At 46.9% G+C, this 21874-nt stretch overlaps 1 protein-coding gene across 2 annotated transcripts in view; it reads left to right on the plus strand.

Moving 5' to 3' along the window:
• Window positions 1–21874, plus strand: part of SULF1 (sulfatase 1) — a 131992-nt gene that overhangs the window by 103827 nt on the left and 6291 nt on the right. For both annotated transcript variants that reach the window (XM_036264318.1, XM_036264317.1), the window contains exons 12-19: window positions 8411–8624; window positions 10785–11037; window positions 12300–12396; window positions 12782–12876; window positions 13208–13273; window positions 14178–14350; window positions 16347–16489; window positions 16584–16707. In XM_036264318.1, the coding sequence (XP_036120211.1) occupies window positions 8411–8624; window positions 10785–11037; window positions 12300–12396; window positions 12782–12876; window positions 13208–13273; window positions 14178–14350; window positions 16347–16489; window positions 16584–16707 (1165 nt within the window). The remainder of the gene's footprint in view (window positions 1–8410; window positions 8625–10784; window positions 11038–12299; window positions 12397–12781; window positions 12877–13207; window positions 13274–14177; window positions 14351–16346; window positions 16490–16583; window positions 16708–21874) is intronic.

Genomic DNA, 21874 nt, shown 5'->3' on the forward strand with positions numbered 1-21874 from the left:
CACACATACATGCACACACACACTCGAACAAATCTCATCTCCTGTCTGAGAAGACTTTGGTTCAACAGAGAACCTAAACCCACGATGCTCAATCCTGGTTACACTTCAGAATCACCTGGGGAGCATTGGAAGATACTGATACACAGCCTCACACCAGACCAATCAGATTACAGCGTCCGGAGGTGAGGCCAGGCATCATGTTTTCAATGGGGTTAAGAACCGCAGGCCTCGAATAAGACAATGCCAGGGGCAGCAGGAGTCTTAGAAATCTTCTAGTGGAATGACATCATTTTCCTAATAAGGACATTTAGAGCTAGAAAACCTAAGCTGCAAACCCTGTACCTCTTCATTTCATGTTTGATCTTTTCTTCCCCAGAACATGCAAAAATATTAGTACATGTTCCCTCAGAAATGACAAATGGCATGTGCCTGGCTGAAGGCGTGGGTGTAGGGCCACTCTCCATGCCTAAGACCGTGGTTCTCAACCATGGCCACATGTCAGAGTCACAAGGCACCTTTGGAATTGCTGCTCTGCAAGCCCTACTCTGGAACAATTAAGTCAGAGCCTCCAGGGATGGGACCAGGAATCAGCGGTGGTGGTTTCGGTTTCTGCTTTTCAAGCTCCTGAGTGATTCCGATCAGCAGCCAAGATTGAGAATCAGTCGTGTAGGGTGAGCATTCTTTTTCCCTTTTTTTTTCCTAGGTATAGCTATTAACTCCTTAAATAGGAGTGGCATAGAAAAGAAACTGCCTGCACGCTCAGTTCTGGAGTACGTCTTACATGTGTTCTGTCATGTCAGAGGAAAAGTTGTCTTGTTTTCACACAGTGAAGGCCAGCTCCCCATGTGGAGTTGGCTGGTGCTGGCATCTTGACAATGCAGTTCGCTTTCTACCCTTGTGTCAATATAAAATCAAAGATTCGTAAAATTCTAAAAGGATCCCAGCATCGAGCAAAGGAAATAAGAACGTAGTCTGTTGAGTGTAAACTGATTTAGCTTCAGTATTCATGTTCTCATCCAAAAATTATCCCTCTGACCTTCTGAGACCTGCTGGAGATCAGAGATAAAAAGACGTTTACCAGCAGATCTGGTTGGAATTGTTAGTTTGCCAGAAATTGACAGCCTGTTTCCAGGAACTCAGTGAACACTGGTTAAAATCACAGCAGGGCTCCCAGACATTTCCCCGGGTTCTCCTGATTCCAGAGGGCCAGGTCAGAAGGACTGAGCCCCAGCTCCCTCCTCTGGCTGAACTGTTGTCCGCACCCGGCCCCGTGTGTCAGCCACCTTGCCTCTTCTCCTCCACCTGCGCCACAGTCACACACATCGACTTAGATGTTCTGGCTTCTGTGCGTTTTCCAAAATACAAACTGCAGGGTTAAACGTCAAACCGTATTTAATGGTGTTCCCAACGAGCTAGACAAATGTAAGAATAGGCACTACTACTAAACTCCATCCTGCTGCCCCACCCTATTTGATTGATGCTGCTGTATCTTATCTCCCACTACTCTCTAACACAGCTGGGTTAGGTCTGCCCCCTCCTGAATATAACTTTCTCCTCTGTGTATAAGTGGTCGCCTCTGTCTTCCCAAATGCCAGCCCCTCAACTGAGGCCCATCTGATGCCTCAGGCTCTGTCCCAAATCTTTCTCCTTTATGATTGGTGTCCTGGTCAAGATGCCTTAGGATTTCATCTCGGGTCCACCACTTACTTGATATGTGACACAGGCAAGGTTCTTAACCTAATTCTGCCTCAGTCTCTTTATCTGTAAAATGGGCATAATAAGAGTACCTGCCGCCAAGGGCTGCTACAAAAGTTAGATCTGTTAAAGATATTAAGCATCTAGAACAGTACCTGGCGAATAGCAAGCACCCAACCAATGCTGGCTATCAATTATTGGCCAAGGTCAATTCACCAATTTTATTTTTCCCTGAACTGCAAGAACCATACTTCTTCCAACATTCCCACACTGACTTTTACAAATGATTATCCAGATTAAAACATCGAGAAGGAAATGTTCTCTCTCTTCTGCTTCTGCTTCCTTTCTCCTTTTCCTCCCCCGTCCGCATCTCAGAGGAAACAGGAGAAAAACCACCTTGGCATGAGTAACTATTTCCTCTGTGTGAAAAAAAAGTTGACAGTGGCCTGAGCTAAGTATCAGTTTGAACAAGGATGTGTATATGGTCTTACGGTCCCCAGTGTGGAGATAAAAATTCTAAATGCATGTCCACGAGCAGGTAACTGTTTTGCATGCTGTCGGTACTGGCCTGAAGGGTAGTCAGGTTATCAGAAAATTGCTGTGTGGTTGTAACATTTCAGAGAACATGGTTTTATGTGCCTTTGGACCAATTCACATAACAACAAGGACTTATAACAATGGGGAAATAATCTGCACACGCGTGCGAGCATGTGTGTGTGCGTGTGTGTATGTGTTGTGTGTAAAATTCAGCTTTCGTTGCAGTGTGCCTTAGGAAAAGTTATAGCCAAATTTTTGTTTCTTACTCATGAAGATGGGCATACGGTGGTCTAAATAATACTACAGGACATTCTTAATGAAGTTGAGAAATGTATGCAATTCAAAATGTAGAAACTGCAATGATTACCTAATGGTCACTCAGGAAAGAAAAATAACCAGAGTTCTATCATCTCCTAATATTTTACATGGACCATTTACACCTGAAAACTATTCTATAAAATAGATAGTATGTCCATTTTTTTAAATAATTTTTTTTTCTTTATCAATTTTCAGAGAGAGAGGAATGGAGAGGGAGAGAGAAATAGAAACATTGATGAGAGAGAACATTAATTGGCTGCCTCCTACATGCCCCCCACTGGGGATCGGGCCCACAATCTGGGCATGTGCCCTGACCAGGAATTGAACCCGAGACCTCTTGGTGCATGGGTCGACCCTCAGCCACTCAGCCATACCGGCCGGGTGACATTATGTCCATTTTAAATATGAAGCAACTGAAACTCAGATGGGACAGTAACTTGGTCAAAGTCATACAGCTCGAAAGGTGACAAGTATGAGTTCAAACTGAGATCTATGTGGTTCAAAGCCCCCATCTCCCCACTACATAATAATTACTATATTATACACAGTTTACACCTGGGAAACATTAGCTTATCCTAGCATTGGATAACCATTTGTAATTGATTTTTTAGAGAGAGAGAGAGAGAGAGAGAGAGAGAGAGAAACACATCGATTTGTTGTTCCACTAATTTTTCCATTCATTGGTTGAGTCTTATGTGTGCCCTGACTGAGGATCGAACCCGCAACCTTGGCATGTGGGGACAACACTCTAACCAACTGAGCAACTCAGCCAGGGCCTGGATAACCATCTTTAAGGTCAGTTAGAATGGTACTGCTCTGTACTCATATAGGGATCTTGTCCTCAGAACTCCGAAAACACTCAACAGTGTATTCTCAGGACAGATCCTCGAGGCCAGGAGGAGCAGGTATTACTTTACCAGATGTGGAATCTGGAAGAACAAAGAGATTCTGCAATTTGCTCAAGGCCATAAAGTTAGCAGCTAAAGAAAATTAAAATTGAGGTCTTCAGATCCCTAACCTAATACTTATCCCCATTAAAAATGGCTACCTCTCATCAAGTTTACATTAGGTCAAATTCTTGAAGTCATTACCCGTATAACTGAGTGTGTGTGTGTGACGATGATGATAATCATAGCAGTCCTGCATTGCGGACCTACCCTGTGCTGAATTCTTTCTGTGTGTTATCGCTAATGCTCGTGACCCTGCGAAAACAGGTTGTCTCGCTAGCTGACTTGCCCAAGGCCACAGACAATGTGAGAGAGCCAGTGTTCAAATCCAGACTCTTCTAGCTGGAAAGTCCAGATTTTTTCCACTAAGCCGCATCCTTATGGGTGTAAAATGCCATTGCCAAGTTCCAGGCAGAATATAGATGATAGTCACCACTCCAATAAATGGTATTCCTACTCCAGCGAATGAATTTCAGCAGCACGCAGGTTGTGAAGATTCAGTGAACGAATGTGTGTAGCATGCCCGAGACCAGTGCCTGCCATCAAGGAACGAGTTCAAGAGCTAATGGTAATGATGGTGCTGATGACTGTGTTAAATCGAATTATTTGAAAGGCAGTTGACCTATTTCTCATCAGGTTTGATTCCACCAAACTGGCTGCTCACAGGAATCCTTGCACAAAAGAGCCAGCCTTCTGTTCTTCATTGGATGTCATTTACCTGCAGGTACATGCAGTCCATCAGAAGCACTGAGACATAATTACTAAACGGAGTGATTCAATCCCAGGTTCCACGGTAGTTGGAGAGGCTAAAGTAAAGTAACAATAATTTACGAAATTATTTAAATAGTTTACTCTAGCACCTTACCCACAGTAGGTGTGCAGACATACGAATGTGTGCTCAATGCCTAAGTCCGAGAGAAAGGAGCAGATTCGAGGTGATGTTCCACAGAGCAGGGAAGGAATTTACAGAGAGTGAGTGGTCAGAGAAGCTGGAGACGATCGCATTTGGCAATGAACTGATGTGCTGATAAAGCTCAAGGGTGTGACAGAAGTGAGACAGTGTGACGTCTGTACTGCTGCAAGGACCCTTGTTTATCAAAGCCGTTTCTGAGGCTGCTTCAGCGTCCCCGCAGCAGGCGCCCGGCCTCGTTCCTGCCGCCATCTGATTGCTGACACTTCTGCAGTGCAAAATCGTCTCCTTATTTTGACCATTTGAATGGTAGGTGGCATGAGTTTCAGAGCAATTCCTTTAATAATTCTCTTTTTTCAGCTCTGTCTATACATGCACTAAGACGACCATTTTAGCTGCAGCTATTCCAAGGTTTTATTGCTCAGCCATAAAAATTGTCATGATATTGAACACTAAAATGACTGTGGCCAATGTGTGGCAATTATATTTCATTACAATTCCTAGTACACTTGCCACTAAGATTTTCAAAGCCTCTAGCTACTTACTCTATCTTCTAAGGTCTAGGGTTGTTCAAAGGGTTCCTGGTATAGAAGGTAATTGGCATCTTTGTCCAAGGCTTTGGTTTTATACAACAGTGAGAGTAGCCCTGGCAAGTTTGGCTCAGTGGTAGAGCGTTGGCCCACGGACCAATGAGTCATGGGTTTGATTCCAGCCAAGGGCACGTACCTCAGTTGCGGTTTGTCCCCGGCCCTGGTCGGGGTCGTGCAGGAGGCAACCAGTCGATGTGTCTCTCTCATGTTGATGTTTCTCTCTCTCTCCATCCCTCCCACTCTATCTGAAGATAAAAGGAAAAAATATCCTTGAGTGAGGATTTAAAAAAAAAAAAGAATGTGGTAGGTATATGTATATATGTAGTATATGTGGGTACATGTGGGTGTGCATGTTTGTACATATACATGCATGTATATATGTATGCATATTTGATTTTGCATACACAGTATCAGTGCCAAGGACAGTGCTAGACCTCGGGTGTGGTGCAATCCAACTCTCTGGGAAGGAAACAGCCTTTCCTTTCATCTCTGTCCCACAGGAAGTCGGCAGGAATTTGGCTAATGGAAAAATGCAGGTTGTATTCCAAACAGGCTAAGTCACTACAGATTCTGCCTACGCTTTTGTGTGCTACAGGCATCGACTTGTACCCTCAGCTCCTCCAGGCCACAAAAAGGCAGAATTTTTTTAATGCATTGTGATTATCAAAAGGAAGGTTTTCACTGGAGTTGTGTGTTTTAAAAATTAGAATTTGTACTCAAGTTGATATAAATTGGGTCCACAAAAAAGATGGAAGGCCGCGCTATTTTTCAAGAATCAAATTACCACATTTTTCTGTCTCATAGAAAGTGGAGCACTAGGCTCGGACTGTGAGCCCTGACGCTTCTTTGGCTGCTGTGAGCATTCAGCAGACCACTCTCAGTTTTTGAACACACGAGGTAGAGATGACCCAGGCGGACGGACACGCCTCATCTGTTCATTCACATGTAAGACAGATATAGACAGTCACTCAAGCACCACTGGTCCCTAACTTTAACGAGCTATCATTTATTTTGATGACATTTTTCACCAGCAAGAATTCTGCATGGCATATAATTATTTCTTAATGGAGTGGCCTATGAGTTTCTGAGAATGTTTTGTGGCACCTCCTCAAGCTAACTGGACATAAGTGGGAGTGGCCTGGGCATCGCTGGTCTCCACCCAAGAGGGCAGGACTGTGGAAAGGCACACGCTGTGTTCAGCTAAGAGTGTACGAAGACTCCATTCCATCACTCGTCAGCCAACTGTGGGGAGACAGTGAGGAGAACGGGCTCCTCTTAGTTTTGGCAGCGGAGATGAGCTGGTGGTGTTCATCTGTTCAGCCAGAGTCATTTTCTCACCTGGTGCATTTCTAGACACAGATTTCCATCACACCCCCACCCAAGAATAGTACACACCTCTCAAAGACTCATCCTTCTCAGACCCAGAGAGATCCCTTCCGCCCTCCTCACGGGAACCAGATGCAAAAGGTCCAGTAACCAGATTCTGCGACTCTAAAGCTGTGGTTCTTAACCCCAACTACATACACATTAAAATACATCACCAGGGGCCTTTTGAACATCCCACTGTAGAGCCAAGTGTGAGAACCACTGATCTGCCATAACTCAGTGTGCCTAGTCAATCTGATGACCATATTTGGGGGGTTGTTTCTGTTTTTTTTTTTTTAGTTAAATTATCTCTGAGTCCATCTTTAGACTGTTCTTGTATGCATAGCTTTCTCACAGCTTTGCAAATAGGTGTTTGGTTACTGTGTGTCTTGAGCTCCTGCCTCTCAGGATGATGTTGAACATCCCAGACATTCTGTCCAAACCACAGACGAGGGTTGTAACCGGATGTGGCTTGAAGTAATCAAATTCAATAGCACCACGTATGTGGGGGCTAAAGCAAAATCACACAGCTAGTCCTCTGTATCTGGGATTTGAGAACAACTTGGTGGAAACTCAAAGGCAGCTGAGATCATTCAACACTTACTGAGGTAAGAGGACACAACCCGTGACTTGGTCCACTGTGAGTGGTTCACACCATTTCTTACACGAGTGAGTGTCCTTTGCCTGCTGACCAAGCCATCTGGGACCCTTAACCGAACTTCACCTTGCCTAGGGCACGCTGAAATCAAAAAGTCACCCAAAGTGTGGGCAAGGGCAGGAGCTATATGAGATTATTTTATGTGGTGCATGAAAGAACCTCTCTTATTTAATAATTTTTCATTTGTTTTAATATATATGTGAAAATATATAGCTGGTGCGCCAAACACATGATTTTACTATTAGCATTGCTTTGGCCGCAGTTTAGAAATGTGTCCATTTAAAGAAAAGTATCGATAAATAATTATACACAGATGATACTCATATACAGAAAGGAAAAGAAGCAGAAGTTTGATAACACTACATGATAGCATTTTGTAACAACCGTGGCCAACTTAATATTCAACATTCTCTCTGCTTCCCAATTAACCTTTTAGGGAGGGAGAACGGGGAAATAAAAAGTGAAAGGAAGGTAAGCAGGTCTTTCAGATTTGGGGGATCCTATGAAATGACCCCCAGGTGAAGCACTATTATTTTAGTCAGATTGATTCTCCAGAAACTGGGACACCAAGACCCCTTGCTGTGTCGTATTTGTCCAAAGTTACACAGGCAGTATCTGCAGTGGTCTTTTTCTTTTTCTAAGTTTTTGGGTAGATTAAAACTTTTTTGTTTTTCAGTTACAGTTTACATTCAATATCACTTTGCATTGGTTTCAGGTGCATTCAGCGTAGTGGTTTAGACAATCATGTAGTTGACAAAATGTTCCCCTGATATTTCCAGTACCCAGCTGGCACCATACACAGTTATTACAATAGCATTGATTATATTTCCTGCGCTGTGCGGGAAGACGCAGACCAGAAACCCAGCGCGGCCCCTGTGCCTCTTGGGAAGGGGGCGATGTCCCTTTGGGATAAGAAAGGACAGAACGCAGAACGGGCACGGCTGGGCCGTATGAAAGAAAGTTGGCTCGCCGTGGGGTGGACTCGGATTAATCTCTCTGTCTTCCTAGTGAGCCGCTCTTCCCTGGTTTACATTAGAATTTTGGGGGGCAGAGAACAAAGCTGCCACGTCCGTGTTTCCAGAGAAAGAGGGGTCCGGGGAAACAGCCCTGGCCACGGTGCCCCCTGCTTGCTGAAGGAAGGGCTTTTCCGCGCGTTTCATGCAACACGGTTTAGTCTGGATGCTAAGGGTGTATGTATCCATTTTTGGCCCTGGTGCCACTGAGGCGGTTCTGCTTCCGATGATTTGCCGTCACCCCAATGCAAGAGGTCTGGGACCCACTTAGCACAGCCTCGCGGCTCGCCGTTCTTCGTGCTCTCGAGAACGGGGTGCCAGAGCTTCGAAAACCAAAGCGGCAGGCCTAACAAACACCACCTGGTTGGCTTTTGCAGAAGTGGCAGTGCATCGAGGACACCTCGGGCAAGCTGCGCATCCACAAGTGTAAAGGCTCCGGGGACCTGCTGGCCGTCCGGCAGAGCACGCGGAACGTGTACCCTCGCGGCTTCCACGACAAGGACGAGTGCAATTGCGGAGAGGCCGGGTACCGCGCCGGCAGGAGCCAGAGGAAGGGCCAGAGGCAGTTCCTGCGAAACCAGGGCACCCCGAGTAAGGCCCAGGCCGGACCCCTCGGATGGGCGCTGCGAGAGGAAAGGCTGCCTGCATTTTAGATGTTAGCGATGCACAGTGTTAGAGCTAAAAGCGAATGATCGTTCTGTTTAAAATACGAAAGCTGGTATCATTTGGGCGTCTGCTTTGTAAACATGCACTTAAGTATAGAATGCAAATATTCGGTAGAAGCACCAGACCCCCCCCCACACACACACACACACACACACACACAGCTATCAAGGAGTGAAGGGTATGTAGTTCAGGTCAGTTTTATGTTACGTTAATGCTAATGTCCTGACTTGTCTAAGTTACTTTTTAAAAAAGAAAGAAAATAAATTCAAGATTTCAGTGTTTGTGCATTTAACTAACAGGAAAAGCATAAATACTATTTTTAAAGGCATATCTGGTTTAGGACAATATATATATGTACATATATATATTTAATTCCTCTTTGACTGTCAGAGTCAAACTTGTTAAATTCAGTGCGAAAATCACTGCCTGGTATTTTCTTTATAAAAAGTCTTATCAGGCGGCTATGAGATTGTTGTTATATAGATATAAAAACTGTCTCCTACCTTCCATAAAAGAATGGGAATCTAGTGACATCTAGTGGCATCATATGAACAGTGGCTCATTTCTGTGGTCATTCCTTTCAATACCGATTTAGAAATAACCAAGATACCTTAAATTCAATGCTATGTCCAAAATTGGGAAATCAAATCATTCACTAGAACAATGGAAGCCCTTAAAACAGGACTTTTTAATCCTGGATTCCACAAATGGACTTCAAGGGTTGTGAGCCCTCTAATATTTTATCCAAAATTTTAAATACATTTTATGTGTACATGTGCATTTTTCTGGATGCTCAAACCTTCCAACATCTCCTCAAAGGATTTCATAACCCAGAAGTCTGAGAACCATTAATTTGGGAGATTTTCTTTCCTCCCTGAGAGAAAATGCTAGGTTTAATAATTTACGTGAAGATATCAAATGGAAAACCCACAAGGGAACGGACCCCTGACCTCTCCCAGGACGCTGGGTGTTGCTCCCCAAGCACTGTCCATGAAGTGCATTGCTTTTTCAATACTGAGCACAGACTGAAGAAGTCTGGGGCACCTTTCCAGGCTTGTGGAATCGTATGTGTTTGAGGGCAGGAGGCGGTTCCTCATCTGGAAACTGCCCTCAGAGTAGGAGAGAGAGGCGGTCCTGAATTTGCAGCCAATATGCTCCCCTTCTTCCTGTCCTGGGAGGGGGGCCACGTGGGCATGCCCCACAGAGTCTCTGTGTCTGAGAGGCAGGGGCCAGTGTTTGCACGTCAGAGCTCTTACCCAGCACACTGCCAGCCTTGACGGCGGTCTGTAGTAGCCAAAGGGCAGGCAGGCCTCCTCTGGCTCGACCCCTATCTGCCAGGTATTAAGAGTCAGCTGGCTGATGAAAGCATTTGCCAAATTTAATTTTTCTTAGAGTAATTCTCTATTATTTGTGCAAATAGCAGGAGTCTGGAGCATTTGCCTGTTTGAAAAAGCATCTCAATGTAGTAAGGAGACTCTAGTTTTTAGGATCTGAATTACTTAGAATCTGAAGCCACACGTACTGGCTTTGTAACCTTGCCAAATGGATGCAACAGTCAAAGCTTCAGTTTTTTCATCCATAAAATAAGAACACCAAATGTATCAGCCTGTTTGGATAATCTGGTGTTTTTGTAATGTAAAGATTTATCATAATAATACCTATCTTTCAAGATTAGAGATCAGAGATAAGTACAAGATGAATGCTACATAGTAAAAGCTCAAAAAATGATAGTCATCATTATTAATACCATAATGGGGGCTATCGTTTTATTCAAACTGCCTTAACAGTTCATGTTGAAAACTCAGTGGGGAGGTTCACTGCCTGCCTTTAGTGCCTCAGCGCTCACCCAGACCTGTCCTCACTGGGGGAAGATTAACCCGGACACGTGTGGCGGCCATCACGCCACCGCGCAGTGCAGAGCCAGAGCCCACCCCTGCCAGGGGGATCCAGGGGGCTGTTCACACAACCGCGGTGCCCTGTGTACTGTTTGCCTCTTTCCAAAATGCTCACGGAGCCAGGCAGTCATTTCTTGCTCTCCTTGGGTACATCTGGACAACATATTGACGTCCCTTCCCTTATTTCCAGAGTACAAGCCCAGGTTTGTCCACACTCGGCAGACGCGTTCCTTGTCAGTTGAATTCGAAGGCGAAGTGTATGACATAAACCTGGAAGAGGAAGAATTGCAAGTGCTGCAGCCGAGAAACATTGCCAAGCGTCACGACGAAGGCCACAAGGGGCCGGGAGGTCGCCAGGCCGCCAGCGGTGCTCACGGAGATGCCGTGCTGGCCAGCGGCGGCAATGCTGTGGGCCTGCCCACCACCGTCCGGGTGACCCACAAGTAGGAAGGCTGCGTGTGTGCACCGGGGTTAACGTCAAAGTCATCCCCGCATGTTACCACTATCTGGTTCCTTTACAAAAAGTAATGTCCCTCAGCCAGATGATGTCAGAGGGCTGGTCTACGTAACAATGGGGGTTGAAGCAGCAATAAGGAGCCCAAACGATCTCGTAGCCTTAGATGTGCTTTGGGGATGTGCTTTGGGTTCGAGTTCACATTAAGGCTGATCAGCTGGGAATTTGGGCAGAGTGATTCTGTCACCTCTTGACTTAGCAGGCACGGATCTCTGCCATAATGCATCTAGAAAATAGTGGAGACCGCTGCCTGGACTGGTCAGGGGCTCCTCGTGCTGGTGGTCACTGTGGCTCCGAGCTGTTGCAATCACAGTCTCAGAAATGAAACACAGATCAAGGGAGAACTATGGGTCCTGGCGCAGCTCCCAGAGATGGCGTAGGATGGGAATGGAGGTTAGATGCAGAAACACCCACCTGTCCAGATCCCAGGGAGCACAGAGGGCCTGGGGAGTCAGGGAGACGGGAGGGAGATGGAACCCCACTACTATCATGGGCTACCTTGATTCTTCCACTCCTTCCAAAATCCACTTCCTCTCTTGACAGAGAAATAATTTCTATCTGAATGTATTAGAAAATTCTTTGTTTTGTCTTTCATTTCATCACTTTGGGGAGGCGGGATACCATGAGTTCTGCCAAGATGTTTATCTCTGGGACTGGTCGCCAGGTCCCTGTAGTCTCTGTAGCTACATGCTCAGAGAGTCAAGATCTGTTTCTCTTACGTTATCAACCCGCCTCATATCCCACCAGCCCTCCATCCCTGGGGCTGCTGCTTTGCTTCAGATGTAACGGGGTACTTCAAACAGGCTCTTTGTAATGAAGTGAAGAGGATGAAAGACCCCTTCTAACTGCCTTTCGTCAAACAAGTCATTTCCATTATGACTGAAAATATTTTACTTTTTTTTTTTACAATATTTAATGGGGCTTTCAAGACTGGACTTTCTGAGTGTTATCTTTTCATGGGGATGGGAACACTGAGAGCTGACTGGAGAGGTGGTCTGAGTGCTGGTGGCTGCTGCCCTCAGCCGAGCCGGGAGACTCCCCGCTTCTCCTGGTCTGTGGCTCAGCTCCAAACTGCAGCTTGTATCCAAATTAAGAGTTCTGAGCACAATTAAGTTCTCTTTCCTATTTCTAATGTTTTGCTTAAGATTAGACTCCACACCTATTTCTAATGTTTCTTATTTGTTTTTGCAGGTGCTTTATTCTTCCGAATGATACAATCCACTGTGAGAGAGAACTGTATCAGTCAGCCAGAGCGTGGAAGGACCACAAGGCATACATTGATAAAGAGGTGAGCCGTGTCCAGGAGAACGCGCCAGCCCCACCGGTGGGACGTACTGTGTGTGCACCTCGCTGTTTTGTAATTATGTGAAAAGTAGAACAGCAAGGTGTTTCTCATTCTCCAGTGATACAGTGATAGTCCTGACTAGAAACAGTGTGAGGAAAGAATGGGAACTGACTCAATGACCTTTTGCAATCGCTGTGAGAAAATAATTCCGTTGTAAAAGAGACATCTGTTCATGTTTCTGACATCAGTTGGAATATGCAGGGAAATGCATTGCATTGTTCCCAAATTAATTATCGTCTCAGATGAACGGCTATGATTATGGTGCAAAGAAAGGTATTTAGTGCAGAAGATCCTTAGAAATATAATTGTTGAATTGCATGTTTTCCAGATTGAAGCTCTGCAAGATAAAATTAAGAATTTAAGAGAAGTGAGAGGACACCTGAAGAGGAGGAAGCCGGAGGAATGTGTCTGCAGTAAACAGGGGTGAGCATGGGCCCCAAGCCCCTTTCCAAACCCATCTTGTGCAGTGCACAGGCTACACTGATTAGTATCAGGCTTGTTTCTGTCTTTTACCAGTAGATAGCTTAATAAAATGAATGCATTATCAAATACTTGTAATGACCAAAATTATTTAGGTCAAATTAAATATGTCATAAACCTAAACAGTTAAAGAAAACAAATCATTAAGTAGTCCCATTAAACTAAGATAGTTACAACAAAGTAACTGCCTTCAATTTTGCTTTCTTTTTATAAAATAAGTTGCTTAACAAGTGCGTGATTTCGAAGACTCACTTTCTCGTCTTCTTGCCTGTAGCTATTACAATAAAGAGAAAGGTGTAAAAAAGCAAGAGAAGTTAAAGAGCCATCTCCACCCATTCAAGTAAGTGACTCTGTTTCCCACATTTGCTGGGAGCGAAGGGCTGTCCGCTGGGCTCTTCTCAAAGGCTGCGGGGACTCCTGTGTTCTGGGGGAGCCTGCTTGCAAAAAAGCAGATGCAAGTGGGAAGGAAGGCATAGCCCCAGAAGGTGAAAGCAAGCCCCCACCTTGCCAAGGGAACATGGCAGTGCCAAGGCCTCCTCTGGCGGGGTGGGGAGGGGGCATGCGATTCTGCTCTGGCTTTGTGTGCGCTCTTGCCGATCCACACGTGGGAACTGGGTTTTAGTCTGTGCACGGCCTGGCTTTCTGGGCCCGGTGCCTGGGAGATGGCTTAGCTCGGTGTGTTCTATGGAGCAGCCAGCCATGCTGGAGAATGCTAAAGTTGGAAGAAATACACATATTTTGTAAACAATAGTAAAATTTGCAAGGGAAGGGAAGTTGGTATTTGAGTCTCAACAAAATGTGAGCCCTTCTGGAAAAACCAAGATAATAAAAAACCGACGACTCTTCCCAAGCCTATATTGTCGAATTTGTCCAAGAATTTTAGGAACCTTCTAAGGCAAGCTGTCTCACCCAGCCGTTGGCTTCATGGCTGACGGGTACTGAGCCACCAGAGAGTGAAGCCATTTATCCAAAGAGCTAGCTAGCCGCATGTGCTGACCACGTGTTCACCTGTAAATAAGGAAGGAAATGTTCTGCTCAGGCCAGCAGAGCTCTGGGAGAACTGTCACAGTGAGTGTGTCCTCACTGTTGCTCAGGTGCAGGAGCCTGGAAAATAAAGGTTGTCTATTATTGCTTATCTATTATGTGTCTAAATAGTTTTTCAAGAGTCATAGCCATAACCCTGTTTTTAACTAAGAACGTGCTTTGTGGTCATTAAAAAAAAAAAATCCCTTGTCTGGGAATAGGGAGGCGGCTCAGGAAGTGGACAGCAAACTGCAGCTGTTCAAGGAGCACCGCAGGAGGAAGAAGGAGAGGAAGGAGAAGAAGCGCCAGAGGAAGGGCGAGGAGTGCAGCCTCCCCGGCCTGACCTGCTTCACACACGACAACAACCACTGGCAGACGGCGCCTTTCTGGAACCGTGAGTCCCTCCCCTTCCTGCGTGCCACCGTGCGGGACGCGGCCGTCACGCTGCGGTCTCCTGGGCGAGACTCGGCAGCATGCAGCCAGGACTAGAATCACCCAAAGGAAGAGCATCGGATTATTTCCTACACTTGCAACTAGAATCATTTTGCCAAAAATAAAAATAACAATTTTTGGGGGGTTAATCCTCACCTGAGGATGTTTCCGTTGATTTTTAGAGAGAGTGGAAGGAGAGAACGAGAGAGAGAGAGAGAGAGAGAGAGAGAGAGAGAGAGAGAGAGAGAGAAACATCAGTGTGAGAGAGACACAGTGATCAGTTGCCTCTCTCATGACCCTGACTGGGGCCAGGGATCGAACCCAAAACCCAACTACACACTCTTGACCGGGAATCGAACCCTTGACACTTTGGTTCGTGGGCCGACGCTCTAACCTCTGGACCCAAACCGACCAAGGCCCAAAAGTTACTTTTTCCTTTAGAAACTTGTTTTGTATTTTGTTTGAAAAGGCCGAACTCTCCCTGGGTTTTTCTCCTGATGTTTCACACGGTACCCAGCCCCTGACGGAGTTGCTGCCCAGGAAAACTGCCTGCAACTAAACAACTAAATAATAGTCAAACAAATTTGCCCCAAATATATGTCATTTCTGCTCTATTTCAGGTGCATACCGAGTATAATAAAGGAAGTAAAAGATCTTTAAATGCAGGGACTATATTTGCCCGAGCCTGAGTCCCCTTCAGCACCTGGCACCGTGCTTGCAGAATGTCAGGGATGCCACAAAATATCTGGTTTTACATAGAATCGCTGAGGATATGGAATAGGCACAATTATGCACTTTTAAAAGCAATGTTCATACTTGCTGCAGTGGCCTGGGCCCCAGGGAAAGAACACCCTGATGCTTGTGGCATGTTATCTGATTGAACCCTACCAGCCCGTGGGGTAGCGGAACCCCACCCCACCCTGGGTCACTGTTCTCAAACCGGGATTTGGAGATGCCATGCGGACAGCTGGGGTCTGCTCTCTGCCAGGCCTTGGGCTGAGCCCTGCGGACACACCAATGAACCAGACGCACCTCGTTCTCTGCCCTCGTGACACTTACATTCTAGTCAGGGGTGAGGTGTCATAAAGAGAAAGTGAAATAGCCCTGGCTGGTTTGGCTCAGAGTATAGACGTCAGCCCGCAGTCCAGAGAGTCCCAGGTTCGGTTCCCGCTAAGAGCATGTGCTTCGGTTGCAGTTTGTCCCCGGCCCCGGTTGGGGTCACGTGAGTGGCAGCCAATGTGTCTCTCTCATATCGATGTTTCTCTCTTTCTTCCTCCCTCTCTCCCTCTCGCTCTATCTGAAGATGAATGCAAAAATGTCCTCGGGTGAGGATAAAAAAAAAAGTGAAATAAAATAATAGCAAGGTGTAGTGATCAGTGTAGGAAACAGTGGTCAAAGCTATTAAAAGGGACCCTTTTCAAGAGGGTGGGGGTGGTGGGCCTTTCTGAAGAAGTGAAATTTAAGCTGAACCTAAAGGGTCCAGAGAAGCAGTCTGAATGAAAGGGGGTCATAGGTGGGGGGCAGCACCCCAGGCAGAGGGAATAGCAGGAGCAGGCGTCCTGGGGAAGTAATGAGTTTGCTGTGTCAGAGCTGGCAAGCCCCTTTGAAGATGAGGTATTGAGAAATGTGAAGTTATAGTTTGCTTGTCACGTATCAGCTTCGTCCTATCTGAGCTGAGACCATCCGGCCCGAGACCCCATTTCTTCCTTCAACCTCTGCAAAACTTCCCGTGTGTCTCCCAGCCTCCTCTGTTGCTATTGCCAATCTGTTCTGCTCAGTGGATTTAGAGTCATCATTTAATGACATTCTGTTTGTCCCAGAGCAGAGGGGGGTATAGTTACTTTTAACCCTCCACACAGAGTACTTGCAAGAAAGAAATGTGAACCGCAAAGCAGACAGATAAAGCCTCGCCCGCCTGTTTCCTCACCCTTCCGTTGTGTCTCCTTTTGTACCGACAGTGGGGTCTTTCTGTGCGTGCACGAGCTCCAACAATAACACCTACTGGTGTTTGCGTACAGTTAACGAGACGCATAATTTTCTTTTCTGCGAATTCGCCACTGGCTTTTTGGAGTATTTTGATATGAATACAGATCCTTATCAGGTAAGTCCATGTGGTTTCGTTCTGTAGAGGTTACAGACAATAGAACAAGCAGGACAGGAGCTGAACTCTGTCTCCCTGGCCTCTCCGCCCACAGCTCACGAACACGGTGCACACGGTGGAACGGGGCGTCCTGAACCAGCTACATGTCCAGCTGATGGAGCTCAGAAGCTGCCAAGGGTATAAGCAGTGCAACCCAAGACCTAAGGGCCTGGAAGCGGGTAAGGAAGAGGAGTGTCTCCCTGTTACCTGGAAAATTCTTTGTGCTGTCAAGTTTCCTGCCTTTGAAACGTTTATATGCGTAGAAACACAGTTTGGGACACTTACGGGGGGCTCTGTCCAGGCAATTCCAAACACAATTTCTCTGAATGTAGCTCTGGTGCCTGAAGGAAAACTTGAGCGCACCAAACGATTTGGTGAGCGTTTTGTTCCCGTATTTCCCCCAGGACTTCTGTTGGTAAACCTCGGGTCCCGACAGAAGCATCCGTTGGGAGATGGGATGAAAACGCGGGGGATGTGTTTGATTTTGCCGTCAGAAGTCATAGGATACCATCTAAGTAACTCAGGATGTCCTATTTTTTAAGAGACTGTGGTTGGAAACACACAGTGCCCCCTTTTTGCCTGTCACAATTTGGAGCTCCCCCGTTGGGCCCCTGCCCATGACCCAGCACTGGCTTCCTTTGCCGGCATTTTCCATGACGCTGGTCTATTGGAGCCATTCGTTGTGCGAGATCTAAAAGTGTGAGGGGCAGCATGGAACCGAGCAGATGTTCCCTCCCGGTCTGCAGTGTTTGATTTATTCCTCCTTAGGCCCAGGAGGAGGCATTGTCTATCCCACGGTTGATGAGAATACTTATTTTCTCATGATTCGTGTAGAAATGTAAATACCAGCTGTCTGGAGAAGGAAGGAGCTGCAGCCAGCTGAGGCCACTGCATGGGCATAGCCTACCAACCCCAAAGGGTGAAGAGCTGGGCACTCAGGCCTTGGGGTGCTGTTTGCAGGAACCTGTGTCCTTCACAGCCTGTGTCTCTGTGGATCCCGTGCAGAGATCAAAGTTGACAGCTCCCTGCAGCATGTGACTGGAAAGGGTGGGGGCATCCTGCAAGGGCCAGCAGCCCCACCTGTCATTTGCACCATCGTAGGTCCTGAAGGCTTTTGAGCCATGAGAGTCCCGTAAGAAATTACAAATCCCGCCCGCGAGGCTGCTCTCAGCTCTCCGTCAACACTTCCCAGTTAACACCCTCGGGAAGGGACCTGTGACTGTGACGGAAGAGCCCCGTCCCCACTTGCAGACGAGGTCTTTGGTCACTGACCCCACTCCGCTCAAATCTTCTCAGATCTCCTACTTATCTGTTGACCTTTTCCTCAAATCTCACAAAAGGGGAAAAAAATCCCACAAAGGCCTGGAAACTAAACCAACTCTTAAAGGCACTGGAAACATTACACCCAGATATTCTCCCCCGAAGAGCACAGGACTCTTCTTGGCGATGACATAACAGCTCCACTTCGTGAGACCTGACCGGGCGCATTCATGGCAGAGGGACTTGCCAGGGGGGGCCCAGTCCCTGCCGCGAGACTTCACATGTCCTCTCCACTTTCTAGATGATTCCTAAGGGAGGTGATTATTGGCCCATGTTTCCAAGGGTTTTGTCTAAAAATAACCAAAATGTGGCTTTTACTGAGGCTTACACAGAATTCTGGAAGCATTTTCTTACTGCTTGGACGTGGCCTCTCCTCCTTTCTCAACCCCACACGTTTTTCATGTGAAAACTTATATGTTTTATCTTAAACCTTTTTATTTATAGCTTTCCATCGTCTTTTTGAGCCTGTCTAATAGAAAACTCTGTTGGACTTCGGCACTGCCTGTATTTCACACAAGATGTTTCTTTCCAGGACGTAGATGTTGTGCGTGGAGCACTACGCAGTGGATGGTTTTGTGAGTTCTGACGCTAACATAAATTACTCTTGTATTTCTCTGTATCAGGAAATAAAGATGGAGGAAGCTATGACCTACACAGGTATTCACCCTTATTTATTCTCCCCGGGAACTTCTTTCCTAATCACTGCATGATCCAGCCGTTTCAACTAATTTCCATTTCTGACCGCACTGCACGGAGCACAGCGGGGTGCACGCATGGCCTCCGGGCTCTCGCCGCCCCGGGCATGGGCTGCACTTGTGTCATTGGGTTCTCACCGTCACAACACGACGTCTCAGAGCTTACGCCTGTGTTTGTCGCTTGGTGAATGATGCTTTTCAGCATGAAATGGTGTGAGGGGGGTAAAACAAAAAACGTGTGGGAGCTCTGGGGAGAGGGCGCAGAGTCAAAGTGGTGCTTACACGCAGATTCGCTGGAGAGGCTTCCTGACCACTGGCCAGAGATTTTATGAAATATAACATCAAGAACACACAAAGAGTCATGGGGGTGGTAAGAGCATTCTGGAGCCAAAGCTGGAGGAAGTAGAAGAGGCTTCTTGCTAACGTCCCTAATTATCGAAAGTAGCAGTGCTGTGGCTCAGAAGGCGGTGCAGCGGGTGGGGAATGAAGAGCAGGTGCGGGATGGGGACATGCAGCAGGGTCTCAGCGTAGCTCGGAGACAGTGCTGCCTGACACGCAAAAACTTCCTACACAGGCCTCAGCCCAGTCATCTTATCCCCTCACCCCCACCCATCCCTCTTATTTCCTCGTGCTCCAGATGGGGGACCCAGATACCTGGTGGCCATGTCACTGGGTCACCCGCATCGTCAGCCCTTGCCCCTTTTCCACTCTAAGTATAGACCTCGGGCAGGTTTGTCAGAAATGTGCCGTGAGGGACAAGAGGGTCTGTCCTTACCACCTCTATTTCGGGGAAACTGAGGTACGATGTGTCAGCACCCTAGTTAATGAATTTGCTTGGGAGAAGAATTTCCATCAGAGGCATGTGGACTTCACTGGCCCATCCATACTGATACCGTCTCAGAAACTAAAGAATATCGGAGTTTCAGGGCTCCGTGTCCACCCACCACCACTGTCCAGCCTCCTGGGCTGCCATCTCAGATCCCTCCTTCTAGGGGGCGGCTGGCTGACGGGACCAGAAGCAAAACCACAGGAAAGGTGGCGGGAAGACGTAAACAAATAAAACAAGGAAAGCTGGACTTTTGAGGCTACTTGATAACATTTCTGTATCTCTTCTTTTTCTCTTCTGTCTCTTCTTTCCTTTCCTCCCTGTGCCCCCACCCCGACCTGCATCACCGTAGCCCACGTAGGACAGAGCAGAAGAACCCACTCTTAAGCTGGTCTCACCCGGGATATGGGCTGACGAGGTAATACCCCACACGCCAGCACTGCTTCTTGGCACTTAGGACAGCTCCCAGTGGGACATTTTTAAATAGACCAGACACCAAATATTGACTTTGCAGGGATTTCGTGATGCACTCAGACTTTACAGCTCAGGGGTTGTCGGTGTGGCCTTCTTTGATGTCTGTCACGACAGAGGTAAAGGACATCAACAGCTTAGTTAGGACAGTCTGGTCAGAGCTGAGTCAGCGTTTTTCTCCACCAAGCCATCCCTGGTCGTCTCTTGGATGAAGAATGCTTACCTGCTCTCCAGTCAGAATTAAACAAAGCCTCAGGGACTCTCCCCTCCCCGATCCCTGCTGCCTCCTCCAAATGGGGCCAAATCCATTGTTTCTGGGTCGACAGGCACAACTTTGATAACCTTAGTTGTCAGTGGAGTCCCCTCTCTGGTCAAGAGGCCACTGAAAGCGTGTGTGCAGGGTGAATACCTGTTGCTTTTTGTTTTTCTTTTCTCCTAAATTCTCTACCAAAGGACAGATCTAAGGATATTTTCTGACGACTGGCATCTTCATAATCCGCCATTCCTTAGTTGGTGAGGCAAGCTACCTTTCAATCGATGATACTGTTACAGGCAGGAAATCATGGAACAGAGCGACTGAGAGCATTTGCCTGTCACACCTGGGCACTCACTGGACACCCAGGTGCAGTGCGGGCTGTGGCCGTCGCTGCTCACTGTATCCTGCGGACTGCAAGGGGGCAGATGCAGGACGAGCTGCGGGTGTGCAGCCTGGAAGCCGCTGCGGAGGGTTTACCAGCACGCCGCCTCCAGCCGTGGCGCTGTTCGCGTGCAGAGAAGCTTTGGTTCTTTAAGACTTTTCTTTCTTTTTTTAAAGAAAACTAATTAAGATGAATTTTTAAGTGTGAAATATTATTTCAAAGCCTTTGAGAAAAGCAATACGCAAACCTGAAGAATTTGAAACTTGAAAATTGAAGTGAACTTTAGAAAATGTATTTCGTACGAGATGGACTAAATAGGAGTTTCCGAACTGCCTTCGGTCGTGTGGATTCTCAAAAATTAATCCTTAGACTTATTTACAAGGTCTTCCAAAAGCAAGTCCGTTTCCTATTCATCTTCATTATTCATTTAGGTACTTTTTGCTGCGGTGTATGTGTGAGGCGGGCAGCTCAAATGCTTTTACTCACTCACTCTGGTCCTTCTGGTTGGGACAGGCTTGGCGAGGACACAGCTCAGAAGTGGCCCCCGTGACTCAGGAACTACTTTCTGGCCTGACTTGAAAGCAGTAATTTCTGTGTTGCAAAACAGTATAGGATCGATAGGGTGCTGCTGGGTGTTTATTTTCCCCACTGCCTATGAAAGCAGCCGCTGCCGCCCTGTAATGTGCAACGGGAGCTCCTGGCGGCCGTGGAGGATGTTGGGGGGCACATGCCCAGTGTGGGGGGCAGACGGTCTCTGCATCCTAACCCCGCAGGGCTGCTCCCTGGTCCTCGGTGCCACACCCTGCAGGCTAGCAGACCACCTCATGTTTCTCCCCAGCAAGGAGCACTTGTCGGCTCACTTTTGATTCTTTGATTCATCTCCCCCTATACCAACAGTCCAAGGCTTGCAGACGGATGTGGGTGACACAGCGTGTGTCAGAGGCTGTATATATGGTTAGAGCACAGACACCGGAGCCAGACTGGGTTCAAATCCCAGCCGTGCTAGTAAGAAGCTGAGACCAGAGTCTGACCTGTATCAAACCCCAACAATAATGGGCATTATTAGTAAGGTGTGCTGTGGGATTACAACATTTAAATGAAGGAGACGGCATGTGAGAGGGACTAGTGATATTATAACTTCAAAGCATGTTGCCAGTTTATAGGAAACACAAAAAGATATATTACTCATCAGCACCACGCCATCTCCATCATCACTCACCGGCACGCAGGTATCCGCACACAGATCCATTCATTCATTGTCTGAGCTGAGGGAACCTCTCAGACCTCAGCCCTGCCCAGCTGCCCTAAGGACCTTCCCGGCATCCGCTCTTGCTCTCCTCTCGGGACTCCACTTATTTTAGCTCCTTGCTGGCATGGGTGGGCTTTTCTGTTAAAG

This window comes from Molossus molossus, unplaced genomic scaffold (assembly GCF_014108415.1).
Source record: "Molossus molossus isolate mMolMol1 unplaced genomic scaffold, mMolMol1.p scaffold_m16_p_16, whole genome shotgun sequence".
Classification (NCBI taxonomy): domain Eukaryota; kingdom Metazoa; phylum Chordata; class Mammalia; order Chiroptera; family Molossidae; genus Molossus; species Molossus molossus.